Source organism: Lepisosteus oculatus, chromosome 3 (genome assembly GCF_040954835.1).
Source record: "Lepisosteus oculatus isolate fLepOcu1 chromosome 3, fLepOcu1.hap2, whole genome shotgun sequence".
NCBI lineage: Eukaryota > Metazoa > Chordata > Actinopteri > Semionotiformes > Lepisosteidae > Lepisosteus > Lepisosteus oculatus.
The window spans coordinates 59038838-59063343 of NC_090698.1; the positions used below are offsets into that span (position 1 = coordinate 59038838).

Sequence of the window (24506 nt, forward strand, 5' to 3'; positions counted from 1 at the left end):
TTTTGAATACACATACTGACACATACAAGCTATATTATGAATTTAGGTTAGCTACACATTTTTTATACATATATACTTCCAAAATTAATTTCATACAATTCCTAAATTCTGGTGTACTATCATCCCAGTAAACATCACTTCACATTTAATACATACTCAGCTGATTGAAGCTGGTTATATTTGACCAGTCTCTTTTTAGATTTTGTTCTATCTGGAGATTCTCATCCTTCTGCAGTGCAGATTCAGAATTCATGCAAGGGATAGGTGAGCATCCATGTACTGTTATCACCTGGAGATTAAATAAATGAAATAAATTGCTTACATTTATATAATGTTTTTCTGGACACTCCACTCAAAGCACTTTACAGGTAATGGGGACTCCCCTTCACTACCACCAGTGTGCAGCCCCACCTGGATGATGCGACGGCAGCCATTGTGCCCAGAGTACACTCGTCACACATCAGCTATTAGTGGGGAGGAGAGCAGAGTAATGAAGCCAATTCATAGATCGGGATTATTAGGAGGCCATGATTGGTAAGGAACAATGGAAAATTGGCCAGGACGCCGGGGTTACACCCCTACTCTTTTCAAGAAACAACCTGGGATATTTAATGACCACAGAAAGTCAGGACCTCGTTTTTATGCCTCATCCAAAGGATGGCGCCTTTTTACAGTGTAGTGTCCCCATCACTACACTGGGGCATTAGAACCCACACACAGACCTCAGGGTGAGCGCCCCCTGCTGGCCCCTCTAATTCCTCTTCCAGCAGCAATCTTAGCTTTCCCAGGAGGCCTCCCATCCAGATACTGACCAGGCTCACATCTACTTAGCTTCAGTGGGCGGCCAGTTGTGAGCTGCAGGATGATACAGCTGCTGGCAACAGACAGCCTATTGCTGTTATTAAGCTACATTTCTTGTCACATGACTTAGCATTTTGACAACTGTTAATTAATCTAATATTTGGTAATAAACATACTTAATATTTGTACAGTATATCATACCTGGCAGTTTATTTTCAGGAAATTTCAAACTGTTGTTTACATTTTAAAAGAATATTTTTTTAACTGAATGAGAATTCAGTTTATTATTATCTTATTGAAATTGGGAAAAAGCTCAAACAAACAAGACAACATGTGTGATTATCCCTGTAGCAGACAACCAATGTGTCCATTTACAATGGATTAGACCACGGAACAATATGGGCCCAAAAAGTTCATATAATACTGATCTGTACTGATACTGCTGTCTTAGCTATTACGTGCATTTCTACTGCCTTTCTCTCAACAATTGTGTTCCCACACAAAACCCCATGTTTTCTCAAAATGAGGCACAAGAAAGTGTGTATTTATATACAACTGAGGCACAAAAGAAAAAACCTTACATCAAATGGATTTTATCAACTATTTTAAAAATGTACTGTCTTTACAGCAGATTAATATCAAAAGTACAATTAAAAGAATCTCAAGAATGAGATTCCAAATGAAAATCAGAGTATTACAAGTTTAGCATTGGGTAAGACCTCCTCAGCAGCAGTGACACAAAGGACTGAGCAACCTCTGAATGGACTGTGGACTATTACACCACCCTTCTTGTATTTCTACAAACAGCTGGCAAAGATTGGCTGATGGCAATTGTTTTCTATTGCTGCCATTGGAGACTTGGTTCCACAGTTAATCAATCGAATTCAGGTCTGAAGTAAAAGCTTGATACGGTAAGATCTTGACATAGTCTACAAGTCTAAGATCTGAAAATTGTTTTCTAGAAGTCATGCCATTGTATTCCTAGCACTGTGAGGTCTTCTATTGTCCTTCTGGAAAACTGACACTTGTACGTAGACGTTTAAGAAAAGACGCAGAAGTGGTGCAGTAACTGGGAGAGAAACCATTTAGAAACGATTCCACGTGAATGGACTGAATTGCTGACTAATAAAAGTGAAGTGGAAAATAAGAATAAGAGACTTTTTAGTCTCTTATTTTTAAGGACTAATAAAGAACTTGAAATACTGACTGTCTGTCTGTTCCACTTGCTACAGCTGAATAAATGAGGAAGGCTCCGAAGTGGAACCCCCCCAAAATTGTGGCTAACCCAACAATCCTTGAGAGCAGCGGGCAAACACAACACCAAATGAAAGTCAGTAGAGCTGTCCGAAATACCCAATGGACAGTTTGAGAGTCAGTTTCCTAAAAGGCTCCTACAGAGACAGCAGGACAGAAAAAAATAGAGAAAGGAAGAGACAAAACACCAGAGAAAGACTGGAGCCTAAGGATCAGAGACATGAAAAAGGGCAGAAATTAAATGAAAATGAAGAAGAGGAGGAGGAAGTGGGGAATGGGAGGAGAAACCAACTTCAGCGGATCTGGACATGGACCTAGGGGTGACAGCATCAGAAACAGCTGGAAGAAAAGAACAAAACATCATGGGGGTTGCTGGGATTCCTGGAATAGAAGAACTACTTTTTCAAGGTGGAGCAAGGTGGAAGCAGTGCCACCTCCTGTTGGAACTGCAGAGTAATGCACAGGAATGATGGTGGAAGAAATTCAGAAATAGAGACGGGAAGATAAGGCCTGTCTCTGGCAAGACTATGCGCAAATTTGCAAGAAAGAAGTGAAAAGGGGTGTGAGATATTTATGCATACTGTAAGTGAGTGGAAATAGGTGAGATTAGAATTTATACTCCTTCCACAATTCTGTACAAATCTCAATTAAAGAGACTTAGAGCGACAAAGAATGCATTAATCAAATTTAAATTCCCTTTTAAGGGTGCTATACAGTACCTGTTCATTTATTTCTGTTTTGTGCCAAAAATAATTTACAAACTTATGTCTCTCAAATGCTAACATGATCTGATATGACGAGATGAAGATTCTTTTCAAATGAGCACAAGTAAACCTCTGTTTGTGCCATACTTACTGGCAAAGGGAGGTTTGGAGTTGTCTCTTGGATTTTCACAGTCTTTCTCTTAAGATTCTGCATTTTTGGTACAGGCTTTGCGCATGGGTATATTTCCGAAGATTTAGACGTCTCTGAGACACACATAAAAAATAATGATTAACTTTTGCTTCTATTTTGTGTGTGAAGATGTGCTGTAAGGCATTCCTCGACCATTTAAACAGAATTATCACTAAAAAATGATACAGTTCTTTTCAAAGAAATATGCACTAGCAAAAGCATGAAATTTTTATTTTACTTTTAAATTTAAAAGGTTTACTGAGGCATAATAGAAAAAAACAGCACAAAGTATTAATTCATATTAAAATATATTTGCCTTCTTAATTGATTATATATTTCTGATATTTTACTAAAACCTGCGTCGTCACAATAACATTATTTTTGTACACTTTCTCTAGCTTCTCTATCACATACCGTAATTTAGGTTTTGTAACTTTTTTGCCCATTCAGTCCAAATTCCCTTTATAACTCCTCTAATGTTATTAGAGAAAAATATTTAAGTAAAATACATTTAATAAACTTTTAATTTTTTTCAGGATCATTACCTCTGTCTTTGCTAGGGTTCAGCATCATGTTTCCTCGCTCTGCTCGTAGGCTGTGGCTTTTCCAGTTTTTCTCCACAGTGTTGCCACACACCAAAGTACAGCTTTGCTGGCTTGGAGGTGCTATCTCCATACTGACTGAGCTGCAGACCAAGGAGTGAGAGTTCGTGACCTGATCTTTCTGGAGGCTGTTTTCACTCTCATCTCTGTTGCATGTTGTAAGATGGCTCTTTCTGCCATATCTCATCTGAGGAAGCTGGAATATTCCAGGCTCATTGCCCTCACTAAAGGCCAAATTGACAAAGCCTCCTTTACTTTCTTCAGCATGACAGTCTGACATGAGTGTTTGATCACTGACTTCTGTGGAGGTTCCTAGACTGAAAGTTTTGTTTTCTTGCCAGGTATCACTATTTTGTGCAACCTGAATGTCAGGGATCCCTGTTTTTATTAGAACTTCACCTGACTGTCTCATGGAAGAATGAAGAGTCTCAGGGATAGACTCTGGCAATGAGTTGCCCGCAGATTTAATGTTTGTAAGGGAGTTATTCTTACAGCAGGAAAGCATCAATGGAACACACAACACTTTAGACTGATGGTCTTTGTGGACCTCAATCAGTATTTTGCCTCCCTCTTTTTCCTCCTTATCTATGGAATTTAGAGCTCTAACTTTGGAATGTGTTTGCTGCTCCTCATTACTGTTGCACCCCAGAGTTTGCAGAGGTTGTGGATCATGTCCCAGGGTTCTTAGCAGAGAAGGTGGGGTGCTGCAGTACTTCTTCTTAATTTTATTGTTCAGGTCTTCCACTGACTGGGCATAGTTGCTCCAGCTGTGAGGAAGCCTTTCACAGGAGTGATGCCTCTTGTGGCCAAGCAGTTCTTCCTCCTCTTTCAAGCTGCCTGCTGCAGAGATGACAGACAAAGTGTCTACTGTCAAGGCAGAGAGGTCCTGAAGGTGACCCAGCTGATTATCCAAAGACTGAAGTGTTTCCTTGACAAAGAACACTTTCTCAGCGACGTCCTTCAGCTGGAGACACATCTCTTCTACTCTGATATCAGAAACAAAAAGTAAAATCTTATATTTAAGTATAACATGATCCTAAACCAATTTGGTGGTTTGGTGCAACCAATAAAGTGATTATGATCAATACAGAACATAAAAATGAAATATTAAAAGTCATCAATATGGGCAGCATCAACAAACAAACGATTAAGCTAAAACAAGAAGAAAGACATCAGGATTTGATCTGTGAATATCTTACTTTTCCAGTGTTGTTTTTATTCTATGGACAGTATTGCAATTAAAGTTCTCATTCTTTTCATAAAGGTACATCACAACACACTTTTCTTCAAAATCATGGAGCTTCTTCAAATCTTCGATGCTCAAGTAAAGCTCTATAAAGGAAGAGATACTGTGTTTAGATTTTTCTCATTTAGTTTTACAGTGATAAGATAAAAGCTTTAGTGTAGAATATAAAGCAGAAAACAAGGGACAAAGCAGCCTTTAACTCCTGTTAACATCATTTCGAGCTCACTCAGAGTAATAAAGACTTAAAACATCTTGGCCAGCTTTTTCACCGGAACACCTTTGCCACTGTCCTCATCATCTGCAATATTATCTACTCGCAGATGGCTTTTCACAACCAGAACCTTTTCTTGTATACATTCTATTACACTCTTCTTTAATGTGATGGACATCACATTTCTAAAATCCATATCCATTTTTAAGAGACACATCTTAGAAAAGGTTGTTAAAATGAAGTCTGATACATACAATAACTGTTTCAAAGCTCCGATAAGCAGGACTTGTGAGTACAGCTGGCTAGCATGTATTCATGCCATTCCCAGAACTTACTCAGTCCAACGTGCTTTCCATGTTCCAATTCCTTTGACTGATGTTGATAGATGGTGGAGATGCACAGAGATAAGTGACTCAGGAGGATGAAAGGTGGTGGGAGCCATGGCTTTTCATGGTAAGTCATGATGTATCGGTATCGATTGTATTTCCATAGCTTGTTGGAAATAGATTTCATTTCAAAGTACACATTGCTGTAATGTTAATCACAACATTTAAGAAAAAAACATAAATATTTTGTGAATGTTAAAGACAGATAATGTAATTATAATGAAAGGGTGAAGTCTGCTAAAAGCTTTTTCGTGACACCACTGAAATAAAAGCATCAACATAAACCATGCATGTGTATATAATTTAGTTGGGAAAGGAGATTGTCTTATTACTATATTGTGCTGATAATACCTCTTGACTTCACCCTTTTCCTTCTTTTCACTTTATAAAAACAAAAAAGGGGAACAATATACCCTCTCCCTATTTCCTCAGGTAATGTATGATTGTTTACAATTCAATTATCACTGTAAAAAGTATAACTTATTAAATAGTAATTATCACAAGTGTATAAAATTGTACACAATAAATGGTGAAAAATAAAAGATCTTTCAAAAATGTTTTTAGTAATAAGCAAGTACCTTGAAATTATCTACTTTTAACTACAGGATAAATGGTCTTCCTCTCCTGATACAGTATACTGTATGTACAGTATATGTACGTATACACTGTATATACTGTAAACACTATATATACATACAGTACATCATATCTCTGATTAAACTTACTTGAAGAAGGCTATTAGGATGTTGACCATTATGATGTATTGAAAAAACAGGTAGACTGCTTGCAGAAATGGAGTTAGGAAAGCACCAGGAGAACATATATTGTTTTCTGCGCAAGCTGTTGAAAGACAAATAAGAAACACATTAAACAGTATAATGAAATCTGTACAAACAACCATACATAACCTAAAGGTAATATCTGAAGGGTAAAGGCTTGCAATAGCCTTACATTATTTACAAAATTACAGCAAACCACTAAGAATTCTGTGAATGCATCTGATGTATTTCCAACAACGCTACACCTCCACAGATTACAAAATGTATAAATTGGTTTCCTTGAATAGGAGTCATATGGTGTTAGAGGCAAAAATGGATCAGAACATACTGTACAGTAATGCACTGGATAAAGGTTAACAAATGTAGAAGTACCCTACCATCAATTTCCCCTGCATAGACTTCACCAAATATCATCCAGTATGGCTGGAACACAATATCTTTAGCCAGTGTCCAGGAAGGGGGCTCATTGGGTGAGAGAATAGCTTTTCTGGATACCCCAAAGCTAAGAAGTACAATTGCCATCATTATAACAATGTAAAACATGTTGGCAGTCTGTAAAAAGAAAACATATTTATTAAACATAATATGCCGTATACTTTAAATATTCCTTTTTATTATCAAGCCGATGGACATAGAGTGAAATGCTTATTAATGTCTTTTGTACCAAGCTTATTTTATGCTGAAACAACTCTTCATTCACACTAAGAGTGCATTTCTCTTTAATCATCACTTTGAGGACATTTCAGATCCTCAGATCTGAAAAAAAAAGATTGTATAGCTATACATCTCAAGTAAAATAAAGCCACCATACCATTTGGATTGGTCTAGTAAAATTTGATATAAATTGATTTGGAACATAGATGGGGAATGAAGTAAATGAGTAGTATGATGCAGGAGATGGAAAGGATATCAGCAAATAAGTGACAGTAAAGCCACAAAACCCTAGCTTACATGAGACTGGGACTCTGTGGCGGACAGTAGAAGGCACTGAAACAACCTGAAAAGAGAAGCCCGAGGTGAACTGTGCTAATACGGAAGTAGGATAGGGACCAGAAGTGAGGTATCATTTGTTGAAATCTGTTAGAACTGAATGGCTGAGTATGGATTCCAAGAGAACTTTTAAAAAATAAGAAATGGCAGCTACAATTGCAGGTGAAAGCTTGGGGATGAGTTGACTTGCGGGCCATTTCTGCACCAATTGGACATCAATGGAAGGAGTTAAAGAGGACTTTTTTGACGTAAAACCGTTGGCCACAACTGAGACACAGGCAGCAGGGATGGAGAGGGCTATGAATGAGGAAGCCTGGACCCAGTGCAGACTGATATCATGCTAACGCACCCTGTAGGTAGAGTGTCAGTGAGGATGAAACTTGAAATGAAACAAAAAAAGACAGGCTGACGCCAAAGGTGTAGTGAGTTATAAGTCCAACCAGAAATGTAGATAAAAACAGGGGGAGGAAAGGATGGAGTGAGGAAATCAGTAAAGAGGGGGTGGGGGGTGATGGTATTAGAAGAAAAGGAAGAAAAGACCAAGTGCCATGCAGAGAGCCTTTTTTAGCATGTTTTATCATTCTTTGAGAAGAGGCGAATAAGCAACTCCCTTCCTTGCTTGGAAGAAGTGAGTGTAAACCAAAACTTTTTGCTCTTTAACCTCTCTCTAGTCTTGTTAAGATTAGAATTTGACCTCCTTCTGAACTTTTGTTTAACAAAGCCTATTCTATTTTTTCCATTTTTATTTTTGTGTGAGCTTACAATATTTCAAGACCTCAAGTTCTTATGTTGGCTTCCTGAGGCTTAAACAAATACTCTGACCAGTGTGTCACAAATATGTTTTCTTTTCAATTATATTCTGTACATCTTTATTTACAGGTTAAAATTTAAATTAATGAGAAAATCAATTATTGGTGAAAGGACAGTTTCTCTAAAACTCACCATCTTAGCTATCATCATCAGATATGGGCCTGCATGCTGGTTGACTGCAAACAAATCCAGAAGCCGCACGTACCAAAAAATTATGTCCAGGCAGTAAATTATTCGTCCTGCTGTTCTCATGGGCACATCTTCCCATCGTAACCCAAAGCCAACGACAAATAAAAGGATGGCTAAGAAATCTGTGCAGTTCCAGTACTCACTAAACCAGACATTTATCTTCTTAATGGGTTTTCCTGGCTCTGACATGAAAACCTTCAATAAGCCATAAATAAAAATTAGCAAAAGAAAAAAGAGCCATGTCACACAAGGATGTCAACATTATTAGTTATTGGAACAGGAAAGTTACTCCAATTTAATCCATTCCTTACAGTTTTTGTTGTTTAATATAAAGTAAATGATATTCACCAGTTGACTGATTTTGTCATACAGTACAATTTAAATTGTATTTGATCATTAGTCTGTCTACAAAAGTGGCACAAAGAACAGAAAACTATAGTAAGGAAATATAGTAATTAGTGTGCATTACCAAGTTACTTTTATCAATAGTAGGAAGTTAAGAAAAGTTGAAAAAATAACTTAAACTGTAAATTTTTGCAGTGCTTAACATGAATATCAAATTCAGACAGAAAATTTAAGATTGCTGTAACAGTTTTAAATCCATAATTGCAGCAGGTATCTGATAAAATCTTAGCAAACAAATTGTTAGGTGATACATAACCCAAGGCAGTTCTTAGAAATCATCTGACACAATTTAAGTGAAATACATGTTCTCCTTTCTGTTGCAATATCCATTTAAATGTTATTCTGTATCAGAACACATCAGCCCCTCCGCACTGGATGTAGGAAGTTAACAGGACTTTTCTTGTTCAACGTTTTTGAAAACCAGGTTTGATCATAAATCATATATAATCAACGTGATTAACTACAAACATTTGGTACAAACAATGAAGGCAAAACACATTCTTTAAAAATCACATTGTCAACACACGCATTTCTGATTTTGTTATAAAATGATATACTGTATAAAACAGAATGTTAACCAAATGTTAAATAATACTGACTGCAGATAGATCACTTTCAGAATATAATTTATTAAAAAACAGTAAATCCAGGACATACTATATGCATTTACTTCCTCACCTCTCTGACCTTCTCAACTGCTGTAGTAAACACATAAATGATCACTAGCCACTCCTGGATGGTGGGCTTTGGCTCCATTTTTACTAATACTGTGTACGTAAACAGCATCAGGAAGATCATATAGGCAATCTGCAGGAATATGAACCACAACACATTTTCAAAAATTAATATACAGTAACACAGCAGGTGTTGGTCTTGTACTACTGAGATAACATAGTAAAAAAAAAGAAAAGTGGTTCAGATAACATCTAAATGGGAGTAAATCCTAAACTTGTAGTTAAGAAATAAGTGAGCGATTACTAACTGTGTGAAACCAGAATTTTACAATTGGTGCATTGTAAAATTCATAGACTTTCCGTGTCCAGAAAAGTCCTTTCTGCTGTGTAGTCAGAGAGAAATCTATATCTTCTGGTTTTTCGGGTCCGCGTTCAGGATCAGAGTCATTCTACAGTGAAGAAAAGTATTTAATTAGCATTTGAAATAAATACTGAAAATGAAAATATATATACTGTATACTCTGCAACAGCATCTTAATGTTATAGTAGATTGAAAAGATTTTACACGATTATTACTATTCAATGATTTTACATGATACGATTAGAATAATCCGTATAAAAAACTGACAATTAAGTAATTTCATCATCCTTTTTGTCTTGTTTTTTCACTAATTTGAAAATAAAAGAAATAGGAAAAGACAGTTCATTTACCTGGGCTCTGAATGCAAAAGTGTGTGTAGTGCACTTGGGTAAAGCCTCATCAACATTGTGTGGTACAGATCTTGTTTGATCCACATTGAATATATACTGTACAGTACATATGTGTAAATAAGGAGTTTGGGGATTCTGTTTTAATGAAATGCAGAGCTGAGACATGAAATTAATCATGGTGCATATACAGTAAATAGTTAAATTGTCATAGTATAAATATACAGTACAGGTTAGTGTTAGGACAAAGAAATAATAAAGAAGCCAGAATTAACTAATTAAAATCCAGGAATTACTGTCTTTCTAAAGAATCCTTGTTAATTAACAGAATGAGTGTTCTCATCCTCTCTTCTCTGAAAAACAAAACATGAAGATTTTGTATTCACCACTTGTGGCTGATCTTTCCCATTGGATCCATGACTCCCACTCTCCAAGTTTAACTGGTGGGACTCCTGAGACTGAGGAATATGGGACATTTCTGCCTTACTTTTGAACTCAAGCATCAAAATGGTGGGAGGCAACAAGATGCTCAAAATAACCTGAAGGTACAGAAGCACAAATACTGAGACATTTTCCAGATCGAGTTAAAACATGAAAATAAGCATACATTTTGCTTATGCCAAAATATTTTTGCCAATCAATTTTATATAACAACATATTGCTGTGTTCAGCTCAAAGACACTAGCTAATTATAAGTGTGTAGATTTTTAAATAATGTACTTGCATATTGTAGTCATTTCTTTATTTGTATTATTTTCAATGGGTGGCCAACATTTTCTAATTCAAATGTTTAGAACATACAACACAACAATTTTTGTATTCATATTACTTTTAATACATTTTATACATTCTTCAAATCTCACAATTGAGCATTTTTGAATAGTAATGTATCTGGCTGAACAGTTCACAACTGTTTTATCTTATCTAATGCAGAGTAAGTTGCTGGTATACCCAACAAAGACCTGATATTCAGTGCTTCCTTCTTGAAATATAAACAAATGTCTAAATACAGCACATAGTGCTATTATTACTATTAGTAGTAAGAACATTAAAGTTTATTCTGCTCAACTGGTTATTAATTCTTAATTGCATGTACAATGTACTCCATGAAGTACAATAACTGTTATGTGACATAAGGGATTATTTAACCACGAATCCATTTGAACTAAGGGACACATATTTTTGGATATACAGTACTGTATGTATCAGCTTTTATTTCAGATGGATTTTAAAATGGGCTAATACAAGTTGTATAAATTATGTAAATTATGCTGAGGCAATAACTGTAAATATGAACCCCAATATATTAATTTTTATATTTACTGTTACAGCAGATTCTTTCCAGCTTCTTACTGCTTCGGTTTTGAGTTAAAAATGCAAACACATAATGTTTGTCAGTTCTGATTTTCAGTTATTCCCAGGGTGGGGTGGGAGTATTTATTAGTGTTTTACCTTATACCAGGAATTTTTTCTCATGTTTAAGCGTCCCATCCATAGTTCAGTTAGTAACATCTGCGTACAGGTGTGAGACACAAAGGGACGCAGCCCAGAGGACACTGCCATCTTCAGGCAGGTGAAGTTGCTCCAGTTCTTCATCTCATAGGTGAGCAGCTTCATGGCCATTCTCTCATTTTGTCTAAAAGCATTGTCCAGGAGATCCACTGCCAGCTGACCAAACTCTCTAATAAATAAGAAGGAGAAATGATTTTAAAATTTGAAGAAAAAAATAATAAGGTAATACAAACTTTATGGTATAATAGTGCTCTTTTGAGTAAAGCATTTACATTTTATTGCTATTTATACTGAATATTTGTGTGCTATAGATAATATTCCACTATATAATGTTACTTTCTTTGTGTGACCAACTTAACTTTTTATTGAAAGCATTTTTCATTTTAAATAGTATTTTGGACTGAATAGGTATTGCTCAACTGTACATTTGTAAGTATAAAATGCAAATTCCATTATATCTCTAATCATACTGTTAATGATAAAGTTCAATATCTTACAGCATCTTATACCTAGCTGTTTTTAGGACTCTAAAATTGTTCCAACAAATGGTTTTTGGGAGGTTAAATTCTAATCTTGTACTTCTGCTCTTCTATGTATAAATCTGGCCAGGAGTCCACAACTCTACGGACATCTTTTGAAACTCCCTTCACCTTCACGTTTCACCACAGCTTCACTGTTGCAGCAGCCTCCCTAGTTCATTCCTTGTAAGTGAGGGGGGGTGATGATGACAACTTTGACCTTTTGTCAGGCCTGTCATTTTCTCAGCCAGGTATGTTAACACCAAAGTATTAAGTATGCTATTCTTTTATTTGTTTATTTGTATTTGCACTCCATTGCAATTAGAATTTGACCAAACTACTGCAATATTGTACTGTATGTGGATGAAAGTGCACATACTGTGAGTATATCTTTAGTTCTTCTGAAGTGTTATCCCCCATGTTGCTCTCCTTGGCTTCGTTTGCCATAGCTCTGTATAGTTTGCAGGCCACTACAGCCTTTGCCATGGCCTCTTCCCCATGTTGCCAGAGAAACAGAGCCATCTTTTGTCGCTTCATCAACACTGCCCACACAAACAGATCATTGAAGCTGTAAGTAAACAGTGGCGTTTCATTTTCCTGGGAAAAAATCAGGTCCGCTTTTTGCTTCTTTTTCGACTTTTGATGAAAAAGTGTCTTTTCCTAAAGGAGAGTAAAATAATGTTAGGATAAGTCTACACTACACTAAGGGACTGCAAATTATCTTTCATTATATATTTTTTTCACGGTAAAAGAAGATTTAAACACATCTTAATATTTAAATTGAACAATTTACTCTTCATGCCATCAGTATTACTTTGGAACTACTGGAATAATGTAGTTGGTTGTTACATAAATTGTCATTTGCATTTATAATTTTGACTATTTTCATGAATAATAAATCTGTTCATATAAAAAAAATCATTATAGTTACCTTGCGTTTGTAAGGCTGAGCTGTTCTGAAGAAATATGATTGTGGTACGCTGTCTTCATTTCCATGCCTGCCATAGAGCTGTTTGCTATCATTGTTAAAGCTGACAGAATTTCCTTGACTGATTTTCTGAATGAGGAAAACAATACAAAATGTAAAGCACTATTTACATGAAGAATTAACCATAAACATATTTGGAATATTTTTATAAAATGAACATAATGTATTACAAAATGTAGATTTATAGGTTGGAAACATTGACACCAATTTGAAATATATAAAACTTCTACTTTCGGAATACAATTGTCCACACTCATTTTTTTGCATGAAAATGACGTTCTTGGAGAAGAAACACCTATTATTTTTGTATTTCACACCAGTTATAAAATATGACAGTGAAATGAATTACTTTCACCTGTTTTACACAATGAAAATATATTGCTGTTGTATGAATTTCTACACTGTAATGAGCAAGTCAGTGTAATGATGATACACTATAACAATTTTAAAACAAAGAAAAAGGACTCAGATTTACACGAGTATTTGTTTGAATATAGTACAATATTTCTTATGTAAGAACATAAGAATGTTTGCAAATGAGAGAAGGATATTTGACCCAGGATATAAAGGAACAACTAAAGGTTTATTCCATGCTGAAGAGAGAAGAAAAGAAACACAATGTGACATACCCGAAGAAGGCTCCATTCCTGAAACGTTGTGTTTCTTTTCTTCTCTTTTCAGCATGGAACAAACTTTTACTTGTTCCTTTGCAGCCTACACATGCTGACACAGCCACCTACTTGAACTACTTTGCCCCACGATTTTTTCTAGCTTTTAGATTGATGTGATTTCAATTCCTGAAAGAAGGGGTAAAATGGTGGCTGAACAGTTTGTTCCAGCTCCTGCTTACCTTTTTCTGTCTGTAGAGGCTATTGTAAAGAACTCGGAAATGCTTGCGTGTATAGGTACTCCGATATGCTCCCCCAATTAAGTATTCAATCACCAGACCAACATCAATCAGTGATATCTTGTAGTCTGGCGGAAGATGACTCTGTAGATGGGTTATCATTTAAAATATTTAAAATTACAGAATAAATATAACTTTTTCAAATCTAGTGTGCATATATTCAATGATGACTGGAAGAATCTTTGTAAACTGGATTAAAATGATTGCTCTTCTTAATCTTCTTATACATTTGACTGCTGCAGTCACAGCTACACATACTGAAGGTGTTCTGTCAGACAGCGTTAGCAGTGTAGTGTCATTAATTTTAGATAACTTTTGTATTGTCTTCCAGGGTGCATTTATGCAGACTATTTCTTCATGTTCACTGCAGTCTTTTTGCTCTCTGGAAATGATACTCAGTTCCATAGTGTCACTCTTCTATTAGTCTACTTTTATCTGTTATCTTGGCTCAATGGAGACAAGGCCGTATTCTAATATCTGTATCTAATATATGTCAACATTTTGTGGAATTCACAATGGGATTTCCAAATAAAGTTTCCTAGAATTAACATAGATGAAAAAAATAAGGAAAGAAAGTCCAGTAATATGAAAAGAACTTTGTCTGTTAAAGTGCAGAAATCTTAACAATATAGCAAAAAATTGTATTCATATCTTTATTTATTATGATTTTATTTGGAATCACAAGTTATGATTCATTTAATCTATTAAGCTCTCTTGACACATGTGTTAACACTGTTGGGAGGAGAACACAAAATAGACTTTCTTTCTGAATATTCACATATCACAGCCTGTAATCATATGTTAAGACCATAAATCCACTGGGAGGATTCAGTAAGAACACAGCAAGCTCATAGACTGCAGACACATGGGGGGTGTTGAGGGACAAGATGAGAATGACCTAGCTGACTCAAAGCCACCTGACCTTAGTGATATACAGTATGTTTATGAGGTACCTAAAATGTTTCTGCTATGTATCTCCTTACCTGCTTCACATCCTTTACCAGGTGATATAAGAGACTGTGTGTTGGGCCCTGCCACTGTGGAATAAAAAGATATTTACAGTTTAGAAAGAAGGGCCATACTGAATGGTAAGCATCCATCCATACATTTTGTAACTGCTACTTACAATTCAGGGTCACGGGGAGCTGGAGGTAACAGCACATTAACCTTAGGGATTTCTTTGCACAGTAAACAGTACTAGTTTTAAGCAATAACTCTGGTTTAAAGTGACATATATGAGTTAATAATTTACCATGGTTTACGATTAACTATACACAAAACTAATAAACGTTTCAACACTTCTGTACCTTTTGGTTAATCCTTCTCCTGTGCCGGCTGTTTGCTATTGCTTTTTAAAGATATCACCATTGAATATATCTTACTTATTGATCTCTTTAGATAATATAAAAGGCTTTGTACAGTAAATATGCTACATGATAATATAAGTACAAATTGATAAGTATATAAGTACAAATATAATTATTCAATCCACATAGTGTATATATGATAAGTAGTTAACTATACAGTAGAAATGCAATGAATACAATCATTAGTATTTTATGTTATTATACAAGGTCTTATATCAATTTAGAGTCTGTTAATCTGTTGCTTTAGAAACATCTGCCTTGTACTGGAATGCCTTCTATCAAGTGGATAACTACTGCTTAATCGCAGTAGTAATCCAACTTAATAGCTGGATTTTAGAAATGAAGTGGAACAAACAAAATAATCCCTATCCAACATTAAGTATAAGGTTAATTAGAAAATAAGCAGCTGGAAGACAAAAAGAACATCACCGTGTTGTACAACTCCTCCAATCGGGAGACTGTGAGAAAACGGTTCATGCACATTCCATTTTCTATCAGGAGCTTGACAAAATTCACTCGGTCCATCACAAGGGCATCAAGCATAGCCTGTTCCAAGGAACCAACCTGGACATGTATAGTACAAGAAAAACTCAACAATCTGCATTATAAGAAGCAAAAATTGTATTTAGTTTAATTTGTTATTTATTTAAATTAGACAGATTTATCATATCCTTAGTATTTTTTATTTCTTATATTTAAATGGAATTATTTTCATTGGGATAATGTATCTCAAGCTCCTGCATACTTTGCTTTTTATTAATATACTTTATTGTGTAAGTTAACTTTAGGACCCTCACCTAAGTTCTCTCAAGACTTCAAATGCAGTGGTAAATATACAGATTTTATTTTTAATTTTTGCATATACTCAGCAGGAATTTACATTTACATCTCATAGCAAAATAAAAATAAAATCATCATTTTCAAACAATGTAATTCATTACATCACAGTACAAATACCTTCCAGTGCTGTCCATAGACCAGAATGTGGTTTTTTGCAATATCAACTTGATCCCATGCCAATGCAATGCTTAATTGATCAGATGCTGATGCATGGGTTCCTGGTAAAACATGGGATAAGAAAAGTTGTGTTAAAGTATGAGAGAATTTAGATTTCATATGCACAGACAGGAAACAGACATTTTAATACCTGTAGATCACATTGAAATCTTGATAGGAAAATTATATATAAGACATAAAAAATATTTGTCATTTTAAAACAAAATTTCAAAGTACATCTGTTTCATTTACATCAGGCATTTTACCTCAGGTACTTCCTTTACTACTCCTGTGTTACTTCTCAATTATAAGGTTACTGTGCTTCCTTATGCACAGGTCCCATTTTGAAGAAAAAGAAAGAAATTTGGAGAACATTTCCTTTCTGAGGTCTGTAGTTTTACAAAGTCAGGCTTCACAAATGAGATTTTCAATGTTAAAGTAAATCAGACTTTTCATGACTGTAGACAGTAACAAAAGTTTATTTGAAGAGTCCGTTACCTTTTAATATAACAGTTAACATAGCCGTGCATACATCTTGCTGATCGTCTGATTCTGCATCAAAGACAGTGATCTAGTTTAAGGGAGAAATTCAATGTTACATATATGCATTATATATTACACAATTCTCACTTGCTTAAAGACAAGGTATTTGCATTAATAAATGTGTTGTTTCAACATGTAGTTGTATTAAAAATAATTTTACTTTATTTTACTTTACTGTTAATAATAAAATAATATTAAAAAAATAAAAAATAATATTGTTCATTGAAAGCAGAAGTTCACAGTTTTTGGAGTAAAAAAGGTGCAAGATGCTCTCCATGAATCTCAACAAAGTATTTTTTACATTTTGTGTGTCTTAACTGTACTTTTTTGATACTTCACGTTCCTTTTCATACAGTATGGTTAATCACATTAAAGATTAATAAAATGGTGAAGAGAATGTAGGATAAATGCTTTTTATACAGTATATTCCCAATCTTAACTTGATCTTTGAGTGATACACTTCCAATTGTTTAGAGCTTGCTATGTCCTGGGACCAAATTATTATCCCCAGTTTTATAAATATGTAAATACATTTTGCACTTATTATTCCAATTATTCTGTTAACTCTCGTTTTAGAAATTCAAAAGCTTTTGATTTGTGCCTGACTGCTAACTATACAATTCTGTTTGATTGAGATCTAAGCTAGTCTTAGATCCCCAGCCTCAGAGCACTGCTGAGTTGGAGAATCACAGGTCTCAAAAGCAGGGTGTCAACACATGCAATCCACAGTGGACTGTGATACAAAACAATTATTATTTACGGCTTACTGTAGTGCTGATGCTGACACTGATACTGATGCATAATCAGACGAGTGCTGTTTTAAAGAAGCATACAACAGTATAGACAATTTTCTGGCAGTTAAATAAGATGCTGCACCATTGGGAATTGAATTTTGGGAATGAGCAGAATTAATTACCAGAAACTACAGTATAAAAGGGCTAAGTGTACCCCATTAAAACTTTGTGGCATAACAAGATAGCTGACATATTTCAGAATATGTGCAATTTATCTGAAATGCAGTTTAAGTAGACATGAATTCTGAGGAATTACATACAGAGAATGGGCCTATAAGTTACCAGTACTTAGATAGTCCTAATAATGTATTCTTTATGTCATTTCTCATTTCAGTCCACCTCAATGACAAGAATTTTAAGAAAGATAAGAAACAAAATAGCAAATTTTGGGACAGAGTTTGTCACATATGGCCCTTTTGATAGTAGCTTATTGATTCATTAAACATATCCAGATGTCTTTTTGAAGGAAGACAAAGTATTGGCTTGAACAAAGTGTTTTTGGAGCTTGTTCCATCTGCCCATCATTCATGGGGTAAGGAAGAGCCTCCAGTTCTTTATTTTAAATGCACTTCCATATACTGTAGTTTCCCCTTGTGTCCACTGGTTCATGTTTCACTGTTCATTCTGAAGACATCCATTGCATTGGCATTGTCAGTGCCCTTGTATGAATTTGAATATTTGTTTCAGGTTCCCTTCTTGTTTGTTCGAGTCTTAAAGGTTCTGTTCTTCCAGCTTGTCAGTGTAGGACATTCTCTTAAGACTTTGAATGTATCTGGTTGCTCATTTTCTGGATGGATTCCAGAGCAGCAATAGATATTTTTTTAAAACGTGGTGACCAAAATTTTACACAACATTCTAAATGAGACCTACCTAGTGCATTGTACCATTGTAACATGAAAAACATCCCTTGATTGTAATTCTACACTTTTTACTCCATTGTCTAACAATGTTTGCCTTTTCAACTGCTGTGCCACATTATCTGGAAAATATTAACAATGTGCCAACATAACCCAAATCTTTTAATTTACTGTAAATAGCCTCTTCATTTCAGTGTTTGTATTTATTGTTTATGTTTGACACCTGCCCCATTACATAATGCTGCCACCACCATGGTGTTGGCTGGGTGATGCATTGTGTTGTATTTGCACAAGAGGAAATGTTTTCCATGTAGACTAAAAAGTTCCAGTTGTGTATAACCTCACCACAAAACATGCCATATGTTTTGTTGTGATCTCCAAGAGGAAGTGTTTTTTTTAGTTCCCTATAGGACAGCTTGGACCAGTCCTGGCCTGGACCCACAATACTGAAGCCATTCTGAACAGGGCTCAAGTGTGCCTCCACTTCCTGAGGTATCTGAGGAAATGTGGGATGAATAAGCAGATACTCTTGAGCTGTTATTGTTGCACCATAGAAAGTGTCTTGACCAGTGACATCTTGATATGGTAACACAACACAGGACAGGAAGGCAATACAGAAGGTTGTGACATCTGCAAAAAAAAAAAACTCATAGGATCTGACTTACTGTCCACTGAAGAGATCTACAGTATATCAACTGTTGCTGAAATAAAGCCTGTGCCATAATATAGGGTTTTAACCACCCCGGACACAAACTGTGCTTATATCTGTGGTCTGGCAGCAGGTACCACAGCATCAAATACACAATACTGACTGACGACTAGCCACTACCACCGACTGTAGAATATTTAGAAGTTTTCTTGGTTTACTGTTGTGTATTGCAACTATACTGTATGCTGTATGTTGTATTGTATTGTCTACTGGAAGATACTGTCTTTGCACTACTAACCTGCCGCTTTCACTTATTGCTGCTTTCACCTCTCTTTTACACAACAAAAGTGATTTAAGAATTCCAATGCACGTGTTACAAACGGCAAAGAAACTTTGATCTTGAACTATGCAGTTTGTAGATATTGTAACGCATATGGCCGACATTGCAGGTTGTGCGAGCTGGCTTTCCAGCGTGGTGACATCTCCTCTCTTCTCTGTGAACAGCAGGGGCCGCAGCCGTCGGGCTGACGGGAGATTTCCCTTTAGCTCAACTGGCTGGGTCCCTGTTGAGTGACGCCAGAGGCCCGGGTTCGAGTCCCCGACGGTGGGGGGCCAACCTGAGGCGGCAGCGGCCAGGGTGCATACCCACATGAACCCCTACAATATGTTGGTGGTACTTACTGAATCTCTGTGATCCATACATTCCATTAGAGTTTTAAAGAGCTGATTGCACTGTGTCTTTTCAAAACTGAAACTGTTCTGGATCATAAATAATGTGTCTTCTTTAATATCCGGTGGAAGCCCTCTAAAAAATACAGCAATATCAGAATCACATTAAATCAAAGTTATTACATGTTTCCAACCCAGCTGATAGTGTACAGTGTTCTCCAAAACAGAATAACAACCTCAAACATTTATGTGGCCTACTGTCAAGTAGTCTGTATGTGTTATCATGAGATTCATATAAATAACAAGTACAATATAATATCGATTATATATGTGGGTAATTAGAAAAGCGATTTCAAGTGATCATATGAATGATCATATGACAACAGATTTACTTTAAATACAGCTTGGAGAGAATAAGTCATCATTTGGTTGCATATCTCCTTGGGCAATAACTGCATGAAGTCTGAAAACCATTGAGCTCACCAAGCACTCTGTATAATCATTTGAAATGCTTGATTGCAGTTGATTTGAGTTCTTGCCTATTCTTGAGGTGTTTGGACTTACATTTTTTTGTCACATTATGCCTTACAAGTCTACAAATTATGTATTTGGATGTTTAGATATACAGTGCCTTGCGAAAGTATTCGGCCCCCTTGAACTTTTCAACCTTTTGCCACATTTCAGGCTTCAAACATAAAGATATAAATTTTTTATTTTATGTGAAGAATCACCAACAAGTGGGACACAATTGTGAAGTGGAACGAAATCTATTGGATTTTTGAAACTTTTTTAACTAATAAAAAAATGAAAAGTGGGGCGTGCAAAATTATTCGGCCCCTTTACTTTCAGTGCAGCAAACTCACTCCAGAAGTTCAGCGAGGATCTCTGAATGATCCAATGTTGTCCTAAATGACTGATGGTGATAAATAGAATCCACCTGTGTGTAATCAAGTCTCTGTATAAATGCACCTGCTCTGTGATAGTCTCAAGGTTCTGTTGAAAGCGCAGAGAGCATCATGAAGACCAAGGAACACACCAGGCAGGTCCGTAATACTGTTGTGGAGAAGTTTAAAGCCGGATTTGGATACAAAAAGATTTCCCAAGCTTCAAACATCCCAAGGAGCACTGTGCAAGCGATCATCTTGAAATGGAAGGAGTATCAGACCACTGCAAATCTACCAAGACCTGGCCGTCCCTCTAAACTTTCAGCTCAGACAAGGAGAAGACTGATCAGAGATGCAGCCAAGAGGCCCATGATCACTCTGGATGAACTGCAGAGAACTACAGCTGAGGTGGGAGAGTCTGTCCATAGGACAACAATCAGTCTTACACTGCACAAATCTGGCCTTTATGGAAGAGTGGCAAGAAGAAAGCCATTTCTCAAAGATATCCATAAAAAGTCTCGTCTAAAGTTTGCCACAAGCCACCTGGGAGACACCCCAAACATGTGGAAGAAGGTGCTCTGGTCAGATGAAACCAAAATCGAACTTTTTGGCCACAATGCAAAACGATATGTTTGGCGTAAAAGCAACACAGCTCATCTCCCTCAACACACCATCCCCACTGTCAAACATGGTGGTGGCAGCATCATGGTTTGGGCCTGCTTTTCTTCAGCAGGGACAGGGAAGATGGTTAAAATTGAGGGGAAGATGGATGCAGCCAAATACAGGACCATTCTGGATGAAAACCTGTTGGAGTCTGCAAAAGACCTGAAACTGGGACGGAGATTTATCTTCCAACAAGACAATGATCCCAAACATACAGCAAAATCTACAAAGGAATGGTTCACAAATAAACGTATCCAGGTGTTTGAATGGCCAAGTCAAAGTCCAGACCTGAATCCAATCGAGAATCTGTGGAAAGAGCTGAAAACTGCTGTTCACAAACGCTCTCCATCCAACCTCACTGAGCTCGAGCTGTTTTGCAAGGAAGAATGGGCAAGAATTTCAGTCTCTCGATGTGCAAAACTGATAGAGACATACCCCAAGCGACTTGCAGCTGTGATCGCCGCAAAAGGTGGCTCTACAAAGTATCAACGCAAGGGGGCCGAATAATTTTGCACGCCCCACTTTTCATTTTTTTATTAGTTAAAAAAGTTTCAAAAATCCAATAGATTTCGTTCCACTTCACAATTGTGTCCCACTTGTTGGTGATTCTTCACATAAAATAAAAAATTTATATCTTTATGTTTGAAGCCTGAAATGTGGCAAAAGGTTGAAAAGTTCAAGGGGGCCGAATACTTTCGCAAGGCACTGTACATACAATAGTTATTAAAACAAAAGTTGCTCACTCAGCATTTACTTTTGTGATCTACAACATACTTGTATACAACATAAGCTATGTTATGTTGACTATGCATGATGCATTGTGTTGACTTGTTAGCTTTCTTTTTGCTTAGTGTTTATAATAGCAATGTTTATGATATGTTATTAAATGATTAGCAGAAATGCGAAAAAAATCTGCTCGCTGTGAAGTGTCTGCAATCAATCTGCAATCAATTCTTTTTCGTCCCTTTGCATATGACTTGTTCACGTTGTTGGCTCTCACCTGCCTTCAGCTGTTTGTTTGTGCACGAAAGCCAGGAGGTCAGCAGCCCCCCCAGTCCCTTCAAAGACCACCACAGGCACAGGGGGGGTGCTCCTGACATACTCCCACACTAGTGGCACCGCACTGGGGTCACCTTCTACCAGCACTGCCACCACGGGAACACCTTGACCCAACCCTGAAAAAGAAGGTTCACCACACAGTTCGTTGCAACATCCTCCTGGATATGTTTAAGCTCCAAGGACATGTTTGTGTAATAAAAGACCTGGAAAATATCCCTCCCAGGCTGTATTAAATTTTTTGGACTAAAGGTTCCAATACCAGTTCAATGTGTAGTTTTTAATAATCGACTAGATATTAAAAACTGATATTAAGACAAGGCTTAAGACTGGAAATTGTGTTTTCGAATCCACTAATTAATGTTTTGATTTTCAGTCCCCATTAAAATCTACGTTGATAGTGTGGCGATTTCTATCTTCCCACCAGACATTTGGAAAGGAAATGTCCTGAGGTGGGAATGGCCAACCCCAGTGCTGGTAACTCCCGTCATTTCTAGAGGGGAGATGAAGAGGGAAACTGAATGTGAAAAACTGCTAATTTCCCCAATAACCTCAGGGTAAAACACAACTCCCCTCCTAGTAAGAAATGTCCAGCACTGACAGGATAAGAGACCTGCACCTTTTCAGGCAAGAACAAAGATAACTATGAGGAGACCTCATTCATTGACAGACAAACTACTGGACTGAAATGAGAGGACACAAGCTGAAACTACTAAGAAGTACAATTAAAGTGGAGAACAGGTGGCACTTTTTCACAACAGATTCTAGGAGACTGGAACAAGCTACCCAGCTGTGATATTAAACTGGTTTATTTAACAAGCTAGTTGGGCCTCCTGTTTTTAGCCTTTCCTACTGTATGTTATATGTCTGCATAAAAACAATTACAAGTTCTACAAATGTGCTTGGTATCTGTTAGATATATAAAATAAAACATATCCTGTATATAACTGTACATTATGACACAAAGTCATTATTAAATGTCACATTCCTTGACTAGTAAGACTTATACACATCTACTGAATCTGTATTTGAACTTAAGTAATTATATAATAATTAATTATATGTTAGTAATTATGTCTTATCCTTCACTGTGTTCAGTCTTAAAAGCCTTCTTCTTATGTTTTGGTGAAAGGAAGAAGAAAAAATGAATTATTTCCAATGAAGTCTCAATTTTCATTGCAGAGATATGATAAGAAAAAAAATACCATGTACCAAAACCATAACAATACACTGACATCACCTATACTGTTCATGATACTAACTGGAGTGAATCTTCTGAAGTCCGATGATTTGTTCGAACTTTCTCCTCAGGTTCATCTCACTTCCGAACCTTCCTACAGTCCCATCGTCCACCAGGACAAAGTGAGAGTGCAGACTGTTGAGGCACATCAGTTTGCTCAGGGGGTTGCCCAGTGTTTGATAAGGACAAACAACCTGACCAGGTAAAACAAATTATTTTACAATTCTGCCTTATTTCACTGCAGTTCGTACTGTTTGACTGTTAAAAATACAATTGTGCTTCTTTCAAAAGAAAGAAAATAGAGATCTGGAATGTTTCCTCTTTTGTCTGCTTTGTCAGTAAGTTCATTTTCACACATAAGGTACATAAAGGTAGATTTCAATTTAGATGAAGCAGAGACAGCAGTGAAATTAAATATTATTTGATTTGATTCCATAATTTTAAAAACAAAAATAATAATTTTGCGTGACAACACAAGGAACTGTTACATTAAATTAACAGCTTTCTTACAAAGATAACATATCTGATCTACTGTGATGAAGTTTGTATATATCAGACTTCAAACAAAATGAAATGTCACACAAGTAGCATCTACTTCATTGTGTCTCCTATCAAGTTTAAAGAAAACTAAAGCTGGACACTTTAATATAAAATTAATACTGGTTATATAAGAGTAAAATACATTCTGGAAAAACAACTTACTCCTATCTGATTTAGCTTGGAAACCAATTAGAAATCTCACAGTTAATAACGGTTCATTTTAATGTGTAAAAGAAACATTCTATAAAAGCATAAGAAGCATAACAGTATGAAGTAAAACATATTCAAATTAAAGTTAGTGAATTAAGCAAGCATCAATCCCAGATTGCTATTGCAATTGCTATTATTATTATTATTATTATTATTATTATTAT

At 36.1% G+C, this 24506-nt stretch overlaps 1 protein-coding gene across 1 annotated transcript in view; it reads right to left on the bottom strand.

Moving 5' to 3' along the window:
* Positions 1-24506, bottom strand: part of trpm6 (transient receptor potential cation channel, subfamily M, member 6) — a 46052-nt gene that overhangs the window by 7552 nt on the left and 13994 nt on the right. The window contains exons 10-31 of the mRNA XM_015367160.2: positions 23615-23786; positions 22297-22471; positions 19762-19885; positions 16736-16808; positions 16199-16299; positions 15671-15805; positions 14858-14911; positions 13818-13958; positions 12911-13036; positions 12359-12639; positions 11402-11630; positions 10336-10488; positions 9550-9690; positions 9246-9374; positions 8106-8357; positions 6551-6725; positions 6120-6234; positions 5344-5537; positions 4751-4883; positions 3495-4537; positions 2911-3023; positions 157-289 (exon numbers count right to left, since the gene is read on the bottom strand). Of these exons, the coding sequence (XP_015222646.2) occupies positions 157-289; positions 2911-3023; positions 3495-4537; positions 4751-4883; positions 5344-5537; positions 6120-6234; positions 6551-6725; positions 8106-8357; positions 9246-9374; positions 9550-9690; positions 10336-10488; positions 11402-11630; positions 12359-12639; positions 12911-13036; positions 13818-13958; positions 14858-14911; positions 15671-15805; positions 16199-16299; positions 16736-16808; positions 19762-19885; positions 22297-22471; positions 23615-23786 (4192 nt within the window). The remainder of the gene's footprint in view (positions 1-156; positions 290-2910; positions 3024-3494; positions 4538-4750; positions 4884-5343; positions 5538-6119; positions 6235-6550; positions 6726-8105; positions 8358-9245; positions 9375-9549; positions 9691-10335; positions 10489-11401; positions 11631-12358; positions 12640-12910; positions 13037-13817; positions 13959-14857; positions 14912-15670; positions 15806-16198; positions 16300-16735; positions 16809-19761; positions 19886-22296; positions 22472-23614; positions 23787-24506) is intronic.